A 23,435-nucleotide genomic window follows, 5' to 3' on the forward strand; every position below is an offset into this window, starting at 1 on the left:
TGGTGTCCTGTGGTGGTGTGGTGGTGGTGGGGCACGCTCTGGTGTCCTGGTGTGGTGGTGGTGGGGCAACGCTCTGGTGTCTGTGGTGGTGGTGGGCACGCTCTGGTGTCCTGTGTGGTGGTGGTGGGGCACGCTATGGTGTCCTGTGGTGGTGGGGGCACGCTCTGGTGTCCTGTGGTGGTGGTGGGGCACGCTCTGGTGTCCTGTGGTTGTGGTGGGGCACGCTCTGGTGTCCTGTGGCTGTGGTGGGGCACGCTCTGGTGTCCTGTGGTGGTGGTGGGGCACGCTCTGGTGTCCTGTGGCTGTGGTGGGGCACGCTCTGGTGTCCTGTGGTGGTGGTGGGGCACGCTCTGGTGTCCTGTGGTGGTGGTGGGGCACGCTCTGGTGTCCTGTGGTGGTGGTGGGGCACGCTCTGGTGTCCTGTGGTGGTGGTGGGCACGCTCTGGTGTCCTGTGGTGGTGGTGGTGGGCACGCTCTGGTGTCCTGTGGTGGTGGTGGTGGTTGTGGTGGGCACGCTGTGGTGTCCTGTGGTGGTGGTGGGGCACGCTCTGGTGTCCTGTGGTGGTGGTGGGGCACGCTCTGGTGTCCTGTGGCTGTGGTGGGGCACGCTCTGGTGTCCTGTGGTGGTGGTGGTGGGGCACGCTCTGGTGTCCTGTAGTGGTGGGGGGCACGCTCTGGTGTCCTGTGGTGGTGGTGGTGGTGGTGGGGCACGCTCTGGGTCCTGTGGTTGTGGTGGGGCACGCTCTGGTGTCCTGTGGCTGTGGTGGGGCACGCTCTGGTGTCCTGTGGTGGTGGTGGGGCACGCTCTGGTGTCCTGTGGCTGTGGTGGGGCACGCTCTGGTGTCCTGTGGTGGTGGGGCACGCTCTGGTGTCCTGTGGTGGTGGTGGGGCACGCTCTGGTGTCCTGTGGTGGTGGTGGGGCACGCTCTGGTGTCCTGTGGTGGTGGTGGGGCACGCTCTGGTGTCCTGTGGTGGTGGTGGTGGGGCACGCTCTGGTGTCCTGTGGTGGTGGTGGTGGTTGTGGTGGGGCACGCTGTGGTGTCCTGTGGTGGTGGTGGGGCACGCTCTGGTGTCCTGTGGTGGTGGTGGGGCACGCTCTGGTGTCTGTGGCTGTGGTGGGGCACGCTCTGGTGTCCTGTGGTGGTGGTGTGGGCACGCTCTGGTGTCCTGTAGTGGTGGTGGGGCACGCTCTGGTGTCCTGTGGTGGTGGTGGTGGTGTGGGGGCACGCTCTGGTGTCCTGTGGTGGTGGTGGTGGGGCACGCTCTGGTGTCCTGTGGTGGTGTGGTGGTGGTGGGGCACGCTCTGGTGTCCTGTGGTGGTGGTGGTGGTGGTGGGGCACGCTCTGGTGTCCTGTAGTGGTGTGGGGCACGCTTGGTGTCCTGTGGTGGTGGTGGTGGTGGTGGTGGGGCACGCTCTGGTGTCCTGTGGTGGTGGTGGTGGGGCACGCTCTGGTGTCCTGTGTTGTGGTGGTGGTGGTGGGGCACGCTCTGGTGTCCTGTGGTGGTGGTGGTGGGGCACGCTCTGGTGTCCTGTAGTGGTGGTGGGCACGCTCTGGTGTCCTGTGGTGGTGGTGGTGGTGGTGGGGCACGCTCTGGTGTCCTGTGTGGTGGTGGTGGGACACGCTCTGGTGTCCTGTGGTGGTGGTGTGGGCACGCTCTGGTGTCCTGTGGTGGTGGTGGTGGGGCACGCTCTGGTGTCCTGTGGTGGTGGTGGGGCACGCTCTGGTGTCCTGTGTGGTGGTGGGGCACGCTCTGGTGTCCTGTGGTGGTGGTGGGGCACGCTCTGGTGTCCTGTGGTGGTGGTGGTGGGGCACGCTCTGGTGTCCTGTGGTGGTGGTGGTGGGGCACGCTCTGGTGTCCTGTGGTGGTGTGGGGCACGCTCTGGTGTCCTGTGGTGGTGGTGGGGCACGCTCTGGTGTCCTGTGGTGGTGGTGGGGCACGCTCTGGTGTCCTGTGGTGGTGGTGGTGGGGCACGCTCTGGTGTCCTATGTGAAGGCATAGACGTTAGACTCCCGCAGGGCGTTTTTTCTTGGTGTCTGGAGAGTTCTTCATCAGCAAGTTTGGCAGTCTTCTTGTTTTTGTAGTCAATTTGTAATTTTATCTTCTGATTTGTGTCTTTGGTGATAACGTTCCTATCAATAAAATCTTTAGGATTCTTTCCTCCGTTTTATAATTACATTCTACCCACTTCAGGACCCCGAGCCAACACAGAGACAGGATCCGTTGATCCTACCTCAGGAACATAAGCTGCTCGTGTTGATATATTTTATACCCAATTAATTCCCCTTATGTTATGCCATTCGTCCACTTGTTCTTTACCACCTCAACCAAAGGGAATATAAACTGGTGCTAAACACGGTAAACTTGTCTTTGAGAATGTAATGAGTACCATGCGAAACGCTTCCCTAGGCGTCAGACCATAATAAAGTGTGAAAATAACTTTAGAGAGTTAACTTTTCAAACTTCCCTCGACAGTGATGAAAAAATCAGAAATATTGAGAAGATTAGTGTCAGAATCATTAATCTTATCTTTTCGGTCATATTAACAACATATGTTTACAAGAAAGACTATATATATATATATATATATATATATATATATATAATATATATATATATATATATATATATATATATATATATATATATATATATAATACATACACACACAAAAACTATCCACTTCGTTATCCACTGAGTTTTTTGTAAGTTTGCCGTAGTAAAGCACGTTGTACATATAATAATATATGCAGTGAGAAAATTCGCCCAAAAAATGTGTTATGTTTACCATATTTTTGGGGGTTCGAAAATATTGTGAAGGCCTTGAAACTTTTTGATATACATGTATTGTATAATTACGAAAATACTATTGGAAAACTATTAGTTAGAAACAGCCCTCGTAGTGATAATAGTCATTGACAAAATACCTTGTTAAGACTGTAATATGTTCTATGTTGGGCAAACATCTAAAGATTTGAAATGTAGAATTTTTCAACATAAATACTCTGTAATACACGGCCAATTGTCTAATGCTTTGTTAATTCATTTGTCAGAAAATTCTCACAAATTGACTGGGAAAGAATTTTAATACAGATTACAGAATCATGTAATATGAACATTTGTAGTGGTTTGTATAATTTAGATCATTTTGATTGATCAGTTAAAGGTCGATTTGAGTGAGATGATTGATACACACTTATCGCAATAATACCTGTTGTTGATGTTATAGATTCAGCTACTCGGAACAAGTTCCAAGTAGCACGGGCTATGGTGAGCCCGTAACTTACCTGGCACAGGAGGGGGGCAAGTAGCACGGGCTATGGTGAGCCCGTAGAGGACTTTCCTGGCACAGGAGCGGCGCTGGTGAATTATATCTTATTAAAGAGATGTTCCTCACCTCACCTCAGTCCTGCCTATATATCCACACCACTGAATTGGGAAATCATCCTTCTGATGATGTATTATTAAATAGGAAAGTACTACAGGAAATTCCGGTATTAATCCATTCTTCGTGGTCTGACACTGTCACATTGTTCATCACGTGTTAATTTCTTCGCGATTTACACACCACAGGATTATGAGTCCCGCGCTCTGTCCACTCAGCTATTAGACCCCCGAGTGTGTGTGTGTGCTCAATTAGGTGAGCACACACACACACACTCAGTGGTCTAATAGCTGAGTGGACAGAGCGCGGGACTCATAATCCTGTGGCCCGGGATCGATTCCTGGCGCCGGCAGAGACAAATGGGCAGTTTCTTTCACCCCTGATGTCCCTGTTACCTAGCAGTAAATAGGTCCCTGGGAGTTAGACAGCTGTTACGGGCTGCTTCCTGGTGTGTGTGTGTGTGTGTGTGTGTGTGTGTATGTGTGTGTGTGTGTGTGTGTGTGTGTGGCTGTGTGTGTGTGTGTGAGAAAATTAGTTAGTAGTTAGTAACAGTTGATTAATTGACAGTTGAGAGGAGGGCCGAAAGAGCAGAGCTCAACCCCTGCAAGCACAACTAGGTGAATACACACACAAGGTAAAAGATACGCCATGGTGCATAGTGCTACTAAATGTCTGGGTTCGAATCCTTCTGGGGTGGGGTGTTTTCAGTTGCATATTGGCTTGGGAACCATTGATACTTTTTCCCATATATATATATATATATATATATATATATATATATATATATATATATATATATATATATATATATATATATATATATATATATATATATATATAAAAAGTTCTGAGCACTTTCATCACAAATATGTGCTCAAGTTATATTTTTTATAAAAAATCCTATTATAAATTAGATCATAAATTAACTACCTATAATATATAATAATATTTTTTAACATATCGTTACGATTTTACTGTTAAAAACTGACAATTGTTTTTCTCCCTTGTTTCAGAGTTCAGACATCGTTAACGGACTCTACATCCACCCCCTCCCCCCCCCCTTCTATACCTCTCATTCTCTCTGCTTCTCTTCCTCTCCTCCTGATTCTCTTCTCCTTTCTCTCCTGATTCTCTTCTTCGTTCTCTCCTCCCCACGGCCGTAGCACACAAGAGCTGAGGAAGAAACAGGACCTCGGCCACAAGAACAAGGTCAGGTCGACACCGAGGGAGAATTCGCGAAAAAAGTTCATTATTCCTGTAGAGGAACAATGAGTAAAGAGATGTAGTAGAGTATTCCAGCTGTGTCAGTACTACAGGCACCAGGTGGGTGGGAGTGTCATACCAGGCACCAGGTGGGTGGGAGTGTCAGTACCAGGCACCAGGTGGGTGGGAGGTCAGTACCAGGCACCAGGTGGGTGGGTGGGTAGTGTCAGTACAGGCACCAGGTGGGGGGTGGGAGTGTCAGTACCAGGCACCAGGTGGTGGGAGTGTCAGTACCAGGCACCAGGTGGGTGGGTGGGAGTGTCAGTACCAGGCACCAGGTGGGTGGGAGTGTGCAGTACCAGGCACCAGGTGGTGGTGTGTGGAGTGTCAGTACCAGGCACCAGGTGGGTGGGAGTGTCAGTACCAGGCCACACAGGTGGGTGGGTGGAGTGTCAGTACCAGGCACTCAGGTGGGTGGGAGTGTCAGTACCAGGCACCAGGTGGGTGGGTGGAGTGTCAGTACCAGGCACCAGAGTGGGGGGTGGGAGTGTCAGTACCAGGCACCAGGTGGGTGGGAGTGTCAGTACCAGGGCACCAGGTGGGTGGGAGTGTCAGTACCAGGCACCAGGTGGGTGGGAGTGTCAGTACCAGGCACCAGGTGGGTGGGTGGGAGGGTCAGTACCAGGCACCAGGTGGGTGGGAGTGTCAGTTACCAGGCACCAGGTGGGTGGGTGGGAGTGTCAGTACCAGGCACCAGGTGGGTGGGAGTGTCAGTACCAGGCACCAGGTGGGTGGGTGGGAGTGTCAGTACCAGGCACCAGGTGGGTGGGTGGGAGTGTCAGTACCAGGCACCAGGTGGGTGGGTGGGAGTGTCAGTACCAGGCACCAGGTGGGTGGGTGGGAGTGTCAGTACCAGGCACCAGGTGGGTGGGTGGGCGTGTCAGTACCAGGCACCAGGTGGGTGGGTGGGAGTGTCAGTACCAGGCACCAGGTGGGTGGGTGGGAGTGTCAGTACCAGGCACCAGGTGGGTGGGTGGGAGTGTCAGTACCAGGCACCAGGTGGGTGGGTGGGGAGTGTCAGTACCAGGCACCAGGTGGGTGGGTGGGAGTGTCAGTACCAGGCACCAGGTGGGTGGGAGTGTCAGTACCAGACACCAGGTGGGTGGGAGTGTCAGTACCAGGCACCAGGTGGGTGGGTGGGAGTGTCAGTACCAGGCACCAGGTGGGTGGGAGTGTCAGTACCAGGCACCAGGTGGGTGGGTGGGAGTGTCAGTACCAGGCACCAGGTGGGTGGGAGTGTCAGTACCAGGCACCAGGTGGGTGGGAGTGTCAGTACCAGGCACCAGGTGGGTGGGAGTGTCAGTACCAGGCACCAGGTGGGTGGGAGTGTCAGTACCAGGCACCAGGTGGGTGGGAGTGTCAGTACCAGGCACCAGGTGGGTGGGAGTGTCAGTACCAGACACCAGGTGGGTGGGAGTGTCAGTACCAGGCACCAGGTGGGTGGGTGGGAGTGTCAGTACCAGGCACCAGGTGGGTGGGTGGGAGTGTCAGTACCAGGTACCAGGTGGGTGGGAGTGTCAGTACCAGGCACCAGGTGGGTGGGTGGGAGTGTCAGTACCAGGCACCAGGTGGGTGGGAGTGTCAGTACCAGGCACCAGGTGGGTGGGAGTGTCAGTACCAGGCACCAGGTGGGTGGGTGGGAGTGTCAGTACCAGGCACCAGGTGGGTGGGTGGGAGTGTCAGTACCAGACACCAGGTGGGTGGGAGTGTCAGTCCCAGGCACCAGGTGGGTGGGAGTGTCAGTACCAGGCACCAGGTGAGTGGGAGTGTCAGTACCAGGCACCAGGTGGGTGGGAGTGTCAGTACCAGGCACCAGGTGGGTGGGTGGGAGTGTCAGTACCAGGCACCAGGTGGGTGGGAGTGTCAGTACCAGGCACCAGGTGGGTGGGAGTGTCAGTACCAGACACCGACACTAAGACTGACACGGCAGCGTCCTGGCCTGTACCTTTACCGGTCTTCAGAGTCCACCATCACCTCCCAACCCATATTACGCTACAAGATCATTCCTTTCCATAGCTTTAGAATGATTAGGCAACGACTGTGATTGATGACACAACACCAGACATGTCTTATCAGTGATGATTATAATGAAAAGCATCTTTCATTTCAGATAACGTGACTGTGTGAAATATATATGTATATTTAGTGAGAGGTCATTTGTAGAGGTACCAACGGTGAGGGAGCGGTGCTGAGTTGGTGCCATCTATGGGGAGCCCGAGGCCGAGGCGAGGGTAACAGGTCTCGTGAGGCAGCGAGGCCTCCACCACAGGCACGGGCCAGCCATGGAACAGTGAAATACGCAGTGCAGTGTCCGACCGGTGAAAACAAGTGAATGAAAAAAGTTCGCAGGTGCATTTTACCATATTTTGCTTTACGAGTGAAATAATGCTTTTAAAAGCTTCTTAGAATACGCAATCTTAAGTTTACAACGGTGCTAAGTGGCGACATTGTTGGTATGAGAGAGACTTCGTAGTGTCGAGGGCGTGGCCAGCAAGGTCGTCGACCAGCCGTCACGCGGGAACCATAAGAACGTCCACACACATCCACGTATCCGCTATTCTGTGGAGAGAACGACCTCGTTAATTACCCAAACGCAAGTCTAGGAGTCATTTACGAACTAAAACACACCCACAGTACGTCCAAACGGGGCACCATCAACCAGCCCCTCTCGGTGAGTGAGCGACAGACGAGTCTCTTCGGCGGAGTGCGACTCGTCGGTTAGTGGTCCAGGAGAGTGTGTAGAGGCTCCTGTTGGAGTGTGTGTGAGGTCGGCAAGTGCCCCCAGGAGGAACAGTCAGTCGCTTGCTTCAGGAGGAGAGGGGCGCCACCAGCAGGATGCCACCTGGTAAGCACCTGAGGAAGCCCGTGTGCTCGGAGTACATCCGAAGACACAGCTTCCAGTCCGTCGGCTTCTACGGTGAGTACCGACACCTCTCTCTTGGTCACGGCTAGTGGCCTTCATCTTTTATACATCTTATTATAGTCTTGGTAGTTTGGTGCTTTCTCCTGATAGTTTCCCCTGCCCAATGGGTATTTCTATTATCATGCGAAAAATGTGTTTTTTTTCACACCTTCAACAATATATATATATATATATATATATATATATATATATATATATATATATATATATATATATATATATATATATATATATATATATATATATATACATTTTTTGAGTTGTTTGTCTTTTTCCCCAATACACGTCAACATGTTTGATCCAGAGGCACTAAACCTGGTGTGTAATCTATTGGAATCAAAATGAAGTTCATAGTTATAATGGTCAGGTTTTTTCTTTAGTAATGAGTTTAGCTCTTGGGACCTGCCTTTAGCTGTGATTATTTGCTTCAATAGTCTTATTCAAAGCCTTCCTTGAGAAGTGCTTCACTCTCTTTTTTTTTTAAGTGCATCTCTTAAGACTGGCCGTCGTCGTGAATACAGCCAAGTACTCACTAATCAATAAAATGCTTTTCTTGAAAAACAGCGCCATCTGTTGCATGTAAGAGTAACACACATGCTACACTAAATATGTTACAATTCCATTTCAATGTTTCTGATTGCAGGTTTCCGGACGCAGGTTCGAATCCTCGTCACAGCCCTTGTGGATTTGTTCGTTTACTTACTAATCCATTAGCTGCCCTTTGTTTATGAATACAAATCACTTTACAGTGATTTGGCCTCGTAAGTGATTTACATAGGGGTTTATTTAGTGATTTACATAGGGGCCTCGTAGCCTGGTGGATAGCGCGCAGGATTCGTAATTCTGTGGCGCGGGTTCGATTCCCGCACGAGGCAGAAACAAATGGGCAAAGTTTCTTTCACCCTGAATGCCCCTGTTACCTGGCAGTAAATAGGTACCTGGGAGTTAGTCAGCTGTCACGGGCTGCTTCCTGGGGTGTGTGTGTGTGTGGTGTGGGAAAAAAAAAAAAAAAAAAAGTAGTTAGTAAACAGTTGATTAACAGTTGAGAGGCGGGCCGAAAGAGCAAAGCTCAACCCCCGTAAAAACACAACTAGTAAACACAACTAGTAAACACAGTGAACGCGCAACACCCCAGCCTCAGGCTCGGCTCGTCCAAGCTCACGCCCACATCAAAGACGAAATTTAACATTTTTTACATTTTGTGTACACAAAAAATACATTTTCTCGATTATCAGTTGGTATTTATTTATAGTTAGGGCCTAGGATAGGGTGGATTAGGTTTTTATTGTGTAGGTGAAGTATGTAGTGAGTGGGGGATCTTACCTGGCACTGCTGGGAAGAGAATACACCTCTCCACCCACACTCCACACCCTCCCACACCCTCCCACACCTCTCCACACCCTCCCACACCTCTCCACACCCTCCCACACCTCTCCACACTCTCCCACACCCTCCCAACATCCCTCCTTCACTCCCCCACACCCCTCCCAAACACCCTCCTACACTCCCCTCCCACACTTCCCCCTCACCCCTCCCACATTACCCCACACCCTCCTACACTCCCCCACACCCCTCTTCCCCCCAAACAAACCAGACCCGTAATGGTCCAGCTTTTATTGCAACTTCCTTTTTGGCCATCCGACCCTTGCCATTTATCCACAACTTTTCTCCTACTGGTTACTCATTATTTACCTCGAGCCCCGCTCCCCCTGGCACTCATTACCAGGGGGTCACTCATTATTCACCTGCACCGCTCCCCCCTGGCACTCACTGCCAGGGGGTCACTCATTATTCACCTGCCCCGCTCCCCCTGGCACTCACTACCAGGGGGTCACTCATTATTCACCTGCCCCGCTCCCCCCTGGCACTCACTGCCAGGGGGTCACTCATTATTCACCTGCCCCGCTCCCCCTGTCACTCACTACCAGGGGGTCACTCATTATTCATCCCTGGTAGCGACTCATTACACATTCCTGGTAGTGTCTCATTACTCACCCCCCCTGAAGTAGTCCATTATTCACCTCTGATAGTGAGTCAATATTTACCCCTGATAGTGACTATTCACCCCATGGTGGTGACTCATAATTCACCCTCCCCCTGGAAGGTGACTCATTATTCACCTCATCTCTCCATCTCACTCTCCCTCCCTCCCCCCCCTGCTCCCCCCCTCCCCCCCTAAAATACGTGGTATATTAGGGGGTAAATTTATTTTTGTTGTGGGTAAGGGGGATAAAGGTCGAATGCCTTCACTGGCCTTTTACCCCCTACCCCCCCTTAACCACTCCCCCCCCCCCACGGCACTGGTTTTGCGGAAGGAAATGGAGAGTGGAATGGATGGGAGGGGAAGGTTGCTCCTATTGGTCCATACGAGGCTGCTCCTATTGGTCCATACGAGGCTCCTATTGGCCCATACGAGGCAGCTCCTATTTATATCCACACAGACTCATTCATAGGTTTAATTTACCCCTGGAAACAAGCCAGCGTTGCCACGTATATTTTTTTACCCGATAACTTGTTCCATTAATCAGCAACGCTGTTACCCCAAACCAGTATTTACCCAGGTCTTTCCTGAATCTAAACTTGTTAAATGTATGTCAATCGTTTCGAGTTCTATTTTGTGTCAATGATAATTCGGGTCTATAAGTCACTGTCTGGCCGTGTTAAAGCCCTTTGCGAACACACTCATCCCTTAACAGCAACCTAATTAGGAAGTCAATTGACTAATTAATCAGCATTTCATTGGGTAACTCAACATCTGATTCAGTCTTTTAGAGTGAGGTGTGTGTGTGTCAAGTGTGACATTGAGTGCATGTGTGAGCTTACCTTATATAGAAGCTTGAAGCTTCTATAGCTTGACAGAAGAAGCTTGACAGAAGCTTCTATGCCAGCTTGACAGCTTCTATGCCAGGCAACAAGCTTGGCTGCCGGCTATCTAACCTGCCAGACTGTACTCACCTAGTTGTGCTTGCGGAGGTTGAGCTCTGGCTCTTTGGTCCCACCTCTCAACTGTCACTCAATCGACTGTTTTTTTTTCACACACGCTCGCACACACACTCACCCAGGAAGCAGCTCATAGAAGCTGTTTCACTGCCCGGTACCAATTTACTGCTAGGTGAACAGGCTGTTTATAACAATAACAACAGTTGATTGACAAGTTTTCATGCTTGTAAACTGTTTAATAATGTAATCAAAACCGTCAAAGAGTGAGGAAAGATCTACATGTTCGTAAGTACTTGCGTAACTGCTTCGTAAATCTGGCCTGGAACTACGAATCACGAGTGCTGTCCACTCAGCCGTCGAGCCTCCACTGTGGGTGATGGTGGGGTCTCCTATCACCACCAAACCCCCCCCCCCCCGCCACCATCATCCTTCCCTCCCCCCCCCGCCAACTCACCACACTTCCCTGCCTAAATTCCCAACTTTCCGCGCTAAAAAATATGAATCTGGTCTATTTTGGGGGCGTCACAGCTCTTATTCCGCGGGTCCGCTGTCTGGAGGAGACGGTGGAGCCGCAGGTGCTTCTTGCCACGGGGCTTGTCTCCTGCAGTCTCTTGTGCTGGGAGCTTGGCAGCCCCGTCCTGTGTGCTGGGAGCTTGGCCGCCCCGTCCTGTGTGCTGGGAGCTTGGCCCGCCCCGTCCTGGGAGCTTGGCCCGCCCCGTGCTGGGAGCTTGACCCGCCCCGGGCTGTGTGCTGGGAGCTTGACCCGCCCCGGGCTGTGTGCTGGGAGCTTGACCCGCCCCGGGCTGTGTGCTGGGAGCTTGGCCGCCTCGTGCTGGGAGCTTGGCCGCCCCGTGCTGGGAGCGTGGCCGCCCCGTACTCAGCACCGTGAACCACAGCTCCTCCTGGCAGGAATATTGGGCTGGGACGGACGGGATCCCACAGTGGCGTCTTAAACGGAAGATTTTTAGAATAAGTAGAAGAAATTTACATGAGACGATCGTTAAGGTATTGGTGTGGGAGGGAGGGAGGAGCATTATGGGAGGGAGGGGAAGGGAGGGAATAGGTAGGAGAGGGAGGGAAAGAGGAAGGAGAAGCATTACGAAACTGTGTCAAAACTTGACCTCTTTGTCACTATATATAATTGTGTAACGTTACTACTTCCTATAAGGTATACTTATAGGGAGTAATGTTCTATATATTGGTGAAGCACTTCCAGCTTTGAGGCATAGAGGTACCTTAATCTAGCACCTGGGGGTCCACCAGTACCTGGGGGTCCACTAGTACCTGGGGGTCCACTAGTACCTGGGGGTCCACTAGTACCTGGGGGTCCACTAGTACCTGGGGGTCCACCAGCACTTGGGGGTCCACCAGCACTTGGGGGTCCACCAGCACCTGGGGGTCCACTAGTACCTGGGGGTCCACTAGTACCTGGGGGTCAACCAGTACCTGGGGGTCCACCAGTACCTGGGGGTCCACCAGTACCTGGGGGTCCACCAGCATTTGGGGGTCCACCAGCACTTGGGGGTCCACCAGTACCTGGGGGTCCACCAGTACCTGGGGGTCCACCAGCACTTGGGGGTCCACCAGCACTTGGGGGTCCACCAGCACCTGGGGTCCACTAGTACCTGGGGGTCCACTAGTACCTGGGGTCAACCAGTACCTGGGGGTCCACCAGTACCTGGGGGTCCACCAGCACTTGGGGGTCCACCAGCACTTGGGGGTCCACCAGCACCTGGGGGTCACCTGGTTCAGTGAGTGACAGGGTGGGTGCTGGGGTCACCTATTACCCATCATTTTGACTGGGCCTTGCTAAAACGGCCCCTCCGCTGTCCTCCTCTTCCCTCCGCTGCCCACCGCTGCCTTCCGCTGCCACCGCTGTCCTCCGCTGCCACCGCTGTCCTCCGCTGCCACCGCTGTCCTCCGCTGCCACCGCTGTCCTCCGCTGCCTCCGCTGCCCACAACATAAACTATACCATACGAGACCTGTAGAAAACATTCAAGTGCACGGTGCTCTTACAGTAGGAGAGAGAGAGAGAGAGAGAGAGAGAGAGAGAGAGAGAGAGAGAGAGAGAGAGAGAGAGAGAGAGAGAGAGAGAGAGAGAGAGAGAGATGGGCGAGGAAGGAGAGGGACGAAGAGTTACGGAAAGCTGACTAATATTTCACGTTTATCGACAGATGTGTGAAGGGTTGTTGACAGTGGGGGCGGTCACCCTGGCACTGGCGCCCTAGCACTGGCACCCTGGCACTGGCGCCCTGGCACTGGCGCCCTGGCACTGGCGTCCTGGCACTGGCGCCCTGGCACTGGCGTCCTGGCACTGGCGCCCTGGCACTGGCACCCTGGCACTGGCGCCCTGGCACTGGCGCCCTGGCACTGGCTGGCTATGAGGGAGGGAGGGAGAGAGGCTGCGTAAGAGTGAAGGGTTTCTTTGAGGGAGGTTGCTAAGTGCGGACCTTGTTTTCTCCCTCCATAACGCCCTCCAAGAAAAAAAAAAAAAAAAAAAAAAAAAAAATATATATATATATATATATATATATATATATATATATATATATATATATATATATATATATATATATATATATATATATATATATATATAGGGATGGAGAGGGGGGGGGAAGGCCTCTTGGGAGGTGTAACACAAGTTAGTTTCATTAGAATATATATGTATTTATATCTATATAAAAAAAGTATATGTTCGTATGTTCAAAATCGCTAATCTCCGAAAGTTCTTCACCGATTGCTTTGAAATTTTCACACAATGTTCCATTCGCATCCGGGCTGGTTTTATATACAAACAATATTGATGTCACGTTTGTGACGGAAAAAACTTTTTTTTTTAAACTGTGTTTTTCATGTATTTTTTTACGTGAGAGAAATCTTCAAAACCTCTTTACCGACTGCTTTGAAGTTTTGACGCGAAGTTTCATTCGAATAGGCGCGTGTTTTTATATACCTACTATATACATGTCTCAGTTGTGAAAGGAAAAAACATGTTTTGTTTTTTAAAAACAGCGGCATCTGTTGGACGTAAGAGCAACACACACTGTAATCTCTGAAAGTTCTTCACTGATTGCTTTGAAATTCTGACACAATGTTCCATTCGAATATGCGCATGTTTTAATATACCTACTATATTGATGCCACACCTGTGACAGGTAAAAACCATGTTTTTTTTTTAAACAGCGCCATCTGTTGCACGTAATAGCAACACCAACGCTATACTAAATATGTTACGAATTCCATTTCAATGTTTCCGATTGCATTGATAAATTTAACTTTCATAGATTTCGATTTATTTTCATTTTTTTTTAATTATTTTGTGTGACATTGTGTTGGAACTGAGCTGTGTTGTTTACCATACCGTTCATTTCGTGAGTATAAGTGTAGATGCCACACCTGTGACAGGTAAAAAACGTGATTTGTTTTAAAAAAACAGCGACCTCTGTTGCACGTAAGAGCAACTCATGATATTCTAAATTTGTTACGATTCCATTTCAATGTTTCTGATTTCATTGATAAATTTAATTTTCATAGATTTCATATTAATTTAATTTTGATTTAATTATTTTGTGGGACATTGCGTTGGAATTGAGCTTTGTTGTTTTCCATACAGTTCATTTTGCGAGTATAGTTTATTTTTTGTTTAATTTTTCATTGTTTTCATTCGGTTTTTAATTGTTTTTCGTATATTTCAGTGATTTAAACATCAGATCATTTGATGCTCCCAATTATCTGATAGGAACATCAGATCATTTGGGAATGCATCGGACGAGGGAGTGGGGAATGGTGGGGGAGGACGAGGGGACAGGAGAGTGGGGGATGGTGGAGAGGACTCCGGGGGTTGAGGTGAGGCTGAGCCACACTCCGGGGGTTGAGGGGAGGCAGGTACACACTCCGGGGGTTGAGGGGAGGCAGGTACACACTCCGGGGGTTGAGGGGAGGCTGGGTCACACTCCGGGGGTTGAGGGGAGGCTGGTACACACTCCGGGGGTTGAGGGGAGGCAGGTACACACTCCGGGGGTTGAGGGGAGGCTGGGTCACACTCCGGGGGTTGAGGGGAGGCTGGGTCACACTCCGGGGGTTGAGGGGAGGCAGGTACACACTCCGGGGGTTGAGGGGAGGCAGGTACACACTCCGGGGGTTGAGGGGAGGCTGGGTCACACTCCGGGGGTTGAGGGGAGGCTGGTACACACTCCGGGGGTTGAGGGGAGGCTGGTACACACTCCGGGGGTTGAGGGGAGGCAGGTACACACTCCGGGGGTTGAGGGGAGGCTGGTACACACTCCGGGGGTTGAGGGGAGGCTGGGTCACACTCCGGGGGTTGAGGGGAGGCTGGTACACACTCCGGGGGTTGAGGGGAGGCAGGTACACACTCCGGGGGTTGAGGGGAGGCTGGTACACACTCCGGGGGTTGAGGGGAGGCAGGTACACACTCCGGGGGTTGAGGGGAGGCTGGTACACACTCCGGGGGTTGAGGGGAGGCAGGTACACACTCCGGGGGTTGAGGGGAGGCTGGTACACACTCCGGGGGTTGAGGGGAGGCTGGGTCACACTCCGGGGGTTGAGGTGAGGCTGGTACACACTCCGGGGGTTGAGGGGAGGCTGGTACACACTCCGGGGGTTGAGGGGAGGCAGGTACACACTCCGGGGGTTGAGGTGAGGCTGGGTCACACTCCGGGGGTTGAGGTGAGGCTGAGCCACACTCCGGGGGTTGAGGGGAGGCAGGTACACACTCCGGGGGTTGAGGGGAGGCTGGTACACACTCCGGGGGTTGAGGGGAGGCTGGTACACTCTCTGGGGGTTGAGGGGAGGCTGGTACACACTCCGGGGGTTGAGGTGAGGCTGGTACACACTCCGGGGGTTGAGGGGAGGCAGGTACACACTCCGGGGGTTGAGGGGAGGCAGGTACACACTCCGGGGGTCGAGGGGAGGCTGGTACACACTCCGAGGGTTGAGGGGAGGCTGGTACACACTCCGGGGGTTGAGGGGAGGCAGGTACACACTCCGGGGGTTGAGGGGAGGCTGGTACACACTCCGGGGGTTGAGGGGAGGCTGGTACACACTCCGGGGGTTGAGGGGAGGCAGGTACACACTCCGGGGGTTGAGGGGAGGCTGGTACACACTCCGGGGGTTGAGGGGAGGCTGGTACACTCTCTGGGGGTTGAGGGGAGGCTGGTACACACTCCGGGGGTTGAGGGGAGGCAGGTACACACTCCGGGGGTTGAGGGGAGGCTGGTACACACTCCGGGGGTTGAGGGGAGGCTGGTACACACTCCGGGGGTTGAGGGGAGGCTGGTACACACTCCGGGGGTTGAGGGGAGGCTGGTACACACTCCGGGGGTTGAGGGGAGGCTGGTACACACTCCGGGGGTTGAGGGGAGGTTTCTTTCAAAGTGATAAAGACAAATTATTGTTGCTGGCAGGATTGGAGCGCTTTTTATTCCGAAGAGAAATAACTCAAAATGCAATTTCAAAGTTAAATTATATATATAATTGGCTCTTTGTGGGTTCTTTGTGAAGGCTCCTAAGGGCTCTTTTTTGGCTACCAGCTTGTGTGAGTACTTACCTAGTTACCTAGTTTTACTTACCTACTTGTGCTTGCGGGGGTTGAGCTATGGCTCTTTGACCCGCCTCTCAACTGTCAGTCAACTGGTGTACAGATTCCTGAGCCTACTGGGCTCTATCATATCTACATTTGAAACTGTGTATGGAGTCAGCCTCCACCACATCACTGCCTAATGCATTCCATCCGTTAACTACTTTGACACTGAAAAAGTTCTTTCTGACGTCTCTGTGGCTCATTTGGATACTCAGTTTCCACCTGTGTCCCCTTGTTCGCGTACCATCCTTGTTAAAGAGTTTATCCTTATCCTTATCCCCTGTCAATTCCTCTGAAAATTGTGTAGGTAGTGATCATGTCTCCCCTTACTCTTCTGTCTTCTAGTGTCGTGAGGTGCATTTCACGCAGATTTCCTCGTAACTCATGCCTCTTAGTTCTGGGACTAACCTAGTGGCATATCTCTGAACGTTTTCCAGCTTCGTCTTGTGCTTGACAAGGTACAGGCTCCATGCTGGGACCGCGTACTCCAGGATTGGTCTTACATATGTGGTGTACAAGATTCTGAATGATCCCTTACACAGGTTTCTGAAGGCAGTTCTGATGTTAGCCAGCCTCGCATATGCTGCAGATGTAACTCTTTTTATGTGGGCTTCAGGAGACAGGTTTGGTGTGATATCAACTCCTAGATCTTTCACTCTGTCCGTTTCATGAAATACCTCATCTCCTATTCTGTATCCTGTGTCTGCCCTCCTGTTTCCACCGCCTAAATTCATTACCTTGCATTTACTCGGGTTGAACTTTAGTAGGAATTTGTTGGACCATTCATTCAGTCTGTCTAGATCATCTTGTAGCCTCCTACTATCTTCCTTTGTTTTAATCCTCCTCATAAATTTTGCATCATCAGCAAACAATGAGAGGAACGAATCGATACCCTCTGGGAGATCATTTACATATATCAGAAACAGTATGGGTCCAAGGACTGACTCTGGTGACGTCAGGCCAATCTGAGACCTCACCCTTCACAGTGACTCGCTGTCTTCTGTTGCTTAGGTACTCCCTTATCCAATGGAGTACTTCCACCTCGTCTCTCAAAATACCTGTATGTACTTCTTACGCTCTTCTTTGGCTTCCGTATTGCGTCGGGTTCTGGAAAATCCTAATTTTGCAGAAACACACTTTGGAACTGTTCACTTAGTGTTCCAAACATTTTCTTTTCTTTCTCTGCAAATCTCATGTGACAGTAAATAATGGAATGAAAAAGATTCAAAAGAATATTTTTAGAGAGAGAGAGAGAGCGAGAGCGAGAGAGAGAGAGAGAGAGAGAGAGAGAGAGAGAGAGAGAGAGAGAGAGAGAGAGAGAGAGAGAGAGAGAGAGAGAGAGAGAGAGAGAGAGAGAGAGAGAGGGTGAGGGAAGAGGGAGGGAGGTAGGAATGATGGGGTCAGCATCGGGTTCTGCAAAAGGGAGTCCAACATTTACGGCAAACAGGGGAGGTGGTGATGCTCTGTCCTGCCTCCCTCACTGGCCTGCCTCCCTCACTGGCCTGCCTCCCTCACTGGCCTGCCTCCCTCACTGGCCTGCCTCCCTCACTGGCCTGCCTCCCTCACTGGCCTGCCTCCCTCACTGGCCTGCCTCCCTCACTGGCCTGCCTCCCTCACTGTCCTGCCTCCCTCACTGGCCTGCCTCCCTCACTGGCCTGCCTCCCTCACTGGCCTGCCTCCCTTGTCAACTATACCACACCTAAACATTACAACACATGTCAACATGTACACAAAAACTGACACAAATATATCACTCAGACCGATTCGGTCCCTCGAAATCAAATGACAAAACGAAACCATCCTCGGGCACGGCTGGTAACCCCGGGCACGGCTGCCAGCCCCCACGACGCACTTGCTATCCTTTGGGGTTTTCCGTCTCTTCAAAGTATATATGTGCCAACACATATGGAGTGACTATCGCAGCCATAGACTGAAAGCCTTTGACACAGTACCCCATAAAAGGCTGTTACAAAAGTTGGAGCAACAGGCAGGAGTAAAAGGTAAGGTGCTCCAGTGGATAAGGGAGTATCTAAGCAGCAGGAAATAGCGAGTAATTGTGAGGGTGGAGACATCAGAGTGGCAAAATGTCACCAGCGGAGACCCACAGGGCTCTGTACTTGGATCCATCCTGTTTCTAATATATGTAAACGATCTTCCAGAGGGTATAGACTCATTCCTCTCAATGTTTACTGATGATGCAAAAATTATGAGAAGAATCAAGTCAAATGAAGATAGACAGAGACTATAGGACGACCTGGATAGGCCTGGAATGGTCTAGAAAATGGCTACTAAAGTTCAATTCAGGTAAGTGCAAAGTAATGAAATTAGATGAAGGGAGCAGGAGGCCAAACACAAGGTATCATCTGGGAAGTCGAAATCCTTCAAGAGTCAAGTAAAGAGAGAGAGATCTGGGGGTTGATTTCACGCCAAACCTGTCCCCAGAGGCCCACATCAAAAGGATATTATGAGCGGCGTATGCTAGAGAGATCAACATAAGAATTGTCATTAGAAGCTTCTGTAACGAATCATTCAGAACCTTGTATCTCACACATGTCAGACCTATCCTGGAGTATGCAGCTCCAGCTTGGAGTCACCAGACAAAGTTAGAGAAGATTCAAATATGTGCCACCAGATTACTCCCAGAGCTGAGAGGTACAAGTTACGAGGAAAGGCTACGGGAATTAAACCTCACGTCCCTGTAAGACAGAAGAGTAAGGGGGAGACATGATCACCACCTACCAAATTGGTTAGCTTAGCATTTTAAAAGCCCGAATCACCTTCTGTGGTTGATTGTTCAATAAACCCTTGAACTATATGTTTAGCACATCTCTAACCCTGTCCATGGAGGACAGAAGAAAATGTATATATGTTGGTTAGCATTGTAAATGTGTGGCCACGTTTGTGGTAGAAAAAAAAAAAATACCAAATTCTAAGAGGAATTTACAGGATGGACAAAGACAAATTATTTAGCATGATCGGAACACGAACAAGGGACACAGGTTGAAAATTAGTACCCAAATGAGCCACAGAGGGATTATAAATAATACAGTTCTGTACAGTTTAAATTGTAGATATGATAGAGCCCAGTAAGCTCGGGAACCTGTACACCAGTTGATTGACAGTTGAGAGGTGGGACCAAAGAGCCGAAGCTCAACCCCCGCAAGCACCACTAGGTGAGTACACACACATCGGGGTTATGGAGCATAAAACTGGCGCCTCCATCCTGGTGGCCCCTCACCCTCCCCCCTTGTTACCACTTTATACACATCCATATGTGTAGTACAGTGATGGGGCACACCTTGTGTGTTCCCACCACTTGATACTGGTAGGGCTGCCCCACATAATGTCCCCAGTAACTGATACTATGTGGCAGACCATGTGTGTGTCCCCAGCACATGATAACATGAGAGAAACGTCGTGTGTACTAGACATTTGTTTAGTGCACACAACGCATATCGTATCCACTGTCAGGTTCACTGTGTGCATGAGACAATTTGCTAAAGTCGCTTACCACTGTGAAAATACAAAAAAAAAGATGGAACGAGAACGGCGTTCTCTCTGTTGGCGAAGAAAACAGACCACAGTACTGTTCGACTCCCCCCCCCCCCTAGGCTCTCCCAAGAACGACAAGGAAGGCCGTGTAGAGGAACACAAGAGAGCCAACCAAAGCTACAAGAATCATATAAAATCGAGGAGAGATAAAGAGAGCAAAAGCCCATTAGGGAAATCTTGAAGAAACTAAAGTGCTACTTCTGCTATGCAAAGTCTAAAATAAAATTTGCATCTATAATTGAGGCCTTTGTGCAATGGAGATGGAACGTTTACGATGACAACAAAGAAATTAGTGAAAACTAAGGACAGTATGACTTTGTTTTATAGTAAACCCCTGAATACATTGATGATTAACAATTACAAATAACTTCATAAATGTGATACCAACCTCCATTAACATGTGGGACGTCACCCTAACCTCACTTGGGTTTGAGGTAGCCATATTCAGCATACCCGTGCACTCAGCATCAGGCCCAGACTCCTGTAATTCTATATTCATCAAGAATTACAAAAAACACTATCACAGACCCGAGACATTATTTGGAGGAGCCGAAATTCAGGAGTTATCCCCGACATGCTTAAAACATCAGAGATCGCGCCACTCAACATCGTAGGTCGTAAGGAGACATTTTGACAGCAATAGTATTAACATCACACATCTTAAAAATGTTTAAATGAGAGTTAAGACGCAAGCTTACACCGGCACAACGATATAATATACACAAACTTCTCAAAAGCTTCTGGCATATGTGATCAGAAAAGGAATTAATGGCAAAGTAGCAATATGAAACTTTTTTTTCTATAATTTCAAAATGAGTAGAACCCAAAGAGAAACATTCAACAATGGGTTTATAATATGGTTATCAATTACTGCTGGGTAAACATGGCCCAACAGCTAAGGATCAATGCCTCGACGATTCTTCCTGACCAGGGACCGACCACAGTCGAAATCGCTCGCGAGGAGTGTGGAGAACTTTGTCCATACCATTTTTTTCAAGAATAATAGCTACCAGCCTCCTATTGTATTCTTGTTTTAGTAGCCCCTTCCATGTCTCTGATAGAAAACGAGTTTAACAAGCACGAATGTTCCCTTTACACAATGTATTCAACTATTTACTGCACTTCCTAACCCAAATACTAAATCTAATAATATAGATCAAACTTGCTTAGGTAGAAGATCATTGGGGCTGCTGTAGCGTTGAGGTGCCGGCGTGACCTTCCCGCCCCCGGCCTCAGCACGGTGATGGGGTCCAGGGCCGACTGGTCCCACGTATCATGGTCGACAGTTCGTCAGGCTCTCAATTATTTGTGAGGTGTGGGTGGGGGCAGGGGAGGGGGTGTTAAAGAAGACGGAGAGGTTCAGGTGAAGGAAATGTGGAATAAGTATAGTCGTAAGTTACGGAAAGAGAGCCGGTCGGCCGAGCGGACAGCACGTTGGACTTGTGATCCTGTGGTCCTGGGTTCGATCCCAGGCACCGGCGAGAAACAATGGGCAGAATTTCTTTCAACCTATGCCCCTGTTACCTAGCAGTAAAATAGGTACCTGGGTGTTAGTCAGCTGTCACGGGCTGCTTCCTGGGGGTGGAGGCCTGGTCGAGCACCGGTCCGCGGGGACACTAAAAAGCCCCGAAATCATCTCAAGATAAGAAGAAGAGTAGCAGGCACCGCTCCAGTGCCAGGTAAGTCCACTACGGGCTCACCATAGCCCGTGCTACTTGCCCGGCCCCTGTGCCACGTTAGTTACGGGCTTACCATAGCCCGTGCTACTTGCCCCGCTCCTGTGCCAGGTTAGTTACGGGCTTACCATAGCCCGTGCTACTTGCCCCGCCCCTGTGCCAGGTTAGTTACGGGCTCACCATAGCCCGTGCTACTTGCCCCGCCCCTGTGCCAGGTTAGTTACGGGCTTACCATAGCCCGTGCTACTTGCCCCGCCCCTGTGCCAGGTTAGTTACAGGCTTACCATAGCCCGTGCTACTTGCCCCGCCCCTGTGCCAGGTTAGTTACGGGCTCACCATAGCCCGTGCTACTTGCCCCGCCCCTGTGCCAGGTTAGTTACGGGCTTACCATAGCCCGTGCTACTTGCCCCGCTCCTGTGCCAGGTTAGTTACGGGCTCACCATAGCCCGTGCTACTTGCCCCGCCCCTGTGCCAGGTTAGTTACGGGCTTACCATAGCCCGTGCTACTTGCCCCGCCCCTGTGCCAGGTTAGTTACGGGCTTACCATAGCCCGTGCTACTTGCCCCGCCCCTGTGCCAGGTTAGTTACGGGCTTACCATAGCCCGTGCTACTTGCCCCGCCCCTGTGCCAGGTTAGTTACGGGCTCACCATAGCCCGTGCTACTTGGAACTTGTTCCGAGTAGCTGAATCTATAACAACAACAACATACGGAAAGAGACTGACCGCCTTGCTGACACGCGGCATGAGTGCTACCGTTAAGTCCGCTCTGTTACTAGAGTGGTGGGCGGAGAGGGGGAGGGGGGGGGGGGAGAAGGGAGTGTAGATGATATGACACAGGTGGAAGACCTTGGGGGAGGAGAGGGTGTGAACGGGAGTAATGTGGGGAGGGGGGGGGCACGAGTGACACGAACCAAAATATCTGCATAAGAATCCACCCACCACCACCACCTGCTGGTGGTGGTGGTGGTGGTGGTGACGCCGGTCGTGTGGTGGTGGTGGTGGCGGCGCCGGTGGTGGTGGTGGTGGTGGTGGTGCCGGTCGTGTGGTGGTGGCGGCGCCGGTGGTGGTGGTGGTGCCGGTCGTGACGCCGGTCGTGTGGTGGTGGTGGCGGCGCCGGTGGTGGTGGTGGTGGTGCCGGTCGTGTGGTGGTGGTGGTGGTGGTGGTGGCGGCGCCGGTGGTGGTGGTGGCGCCTATTTACTGCTAGGTGAACAGGGGCATCAGGGTGAAAGAAACTCTGCCAATTTGTTTCCGCCTCCACCGGGGATCGAACCCGGAACTTCAGAACTACGAATCCGAAGCACTGTCCACCCAGTCAAGGTATGCAAAAAAAAAAGGTGAAAATTGTTGAATAAAATAGTATCGGAACACAAATATGGAGATGTTTACAATGTACTTAAAATTTAAATATAATTAATAATATGACAATATTACAGAGACAAATATATGAGTAGAGGAATGACAGCAAACATTATTGAGCAAGATGTTAAAGTTGAAAAAATTCAGCAGATATATAAGCAAAAATAAATAAATAATGTATAATCATTTTTTGTTATTTTATTTATATATACAAGAGTTCTCACATTCTTCTATGTATTAATACTGTATAATTATGTAAATAAGTAAAAAAACAGATGTACGTAATAATAATAAAGAGTAAAGAAAAAGTGAGACAGGCAATGTGAACAGATAACAATAATTAAAAACAGAACGAAGTGAAGATTAGATAATGAAGCTGAGATCAAGAATAAATTAAGAATTCAGTACTTTCTTAAGATTGTAAATACACTAACTTGTTATATTACTTTATGATATTAAAGATTAGAAACTGACGTACTTAAAATTGATGAATAATACAGAAATAATGGAAAAAGTAAAAGTAATAGCCATTATTAAATTGGCCAGATAACACAAGTTATCTGGCCATTAATATTATTCATGTTATAATATCATGTTATTATATTAGTAATAATAATTTATTTAGGAACAGTACATACATAGTTGCAGAGTTACAGTACAAACATTGTGTTAGACTTAAAGATAGAGGTAGTACATACAATACCTAAAGCCCAATTTTATTATATTAGTATTACTA

The 23,435-nt window shown here is 50.1% G+C and overlaps 1 protein-coding gene across 1 annotated transcript in view; it reads left to right on the forward strand.

The window, feature by feature from the left end:
- Window positions 1–6,764: 6,764 nt before the first annotated feature.
- Window positions 6,765–23,435, forward strand: part of LOC123747267 (protein SSUH2 homolog) — a 411,115-nt gene continuing 394,444 nt past the window's right edge. The window contains exon 1 of the mRNA XM_069319781.1: window positions 6,765–7,565. Within this exon, the coding sequence (XP_069175882.1) occupies window positions 7,484–7,565 (82 nt within the window). The 5' untranslated portion in view covers window positions 6,765–7,483. The remainder of the gene's footprint in view (window positions 7,566–23,435) is intronic.

This window comes from Procambarus clarkii, chromosome 94, assembly GCF_040958095.1.
Source record: "Procambarus clarkii isolate CNS0578487 chromosome 94, FALCON_Pclarkii_2.0, whole genome shotgun sequence".
NCBI classification, from domain to species: Eukaryota; Metazoa; Arthropoda; class Malacostraca; order Decapoda; family Cambaridae; genus Procambarus; species Procambarus clarkii.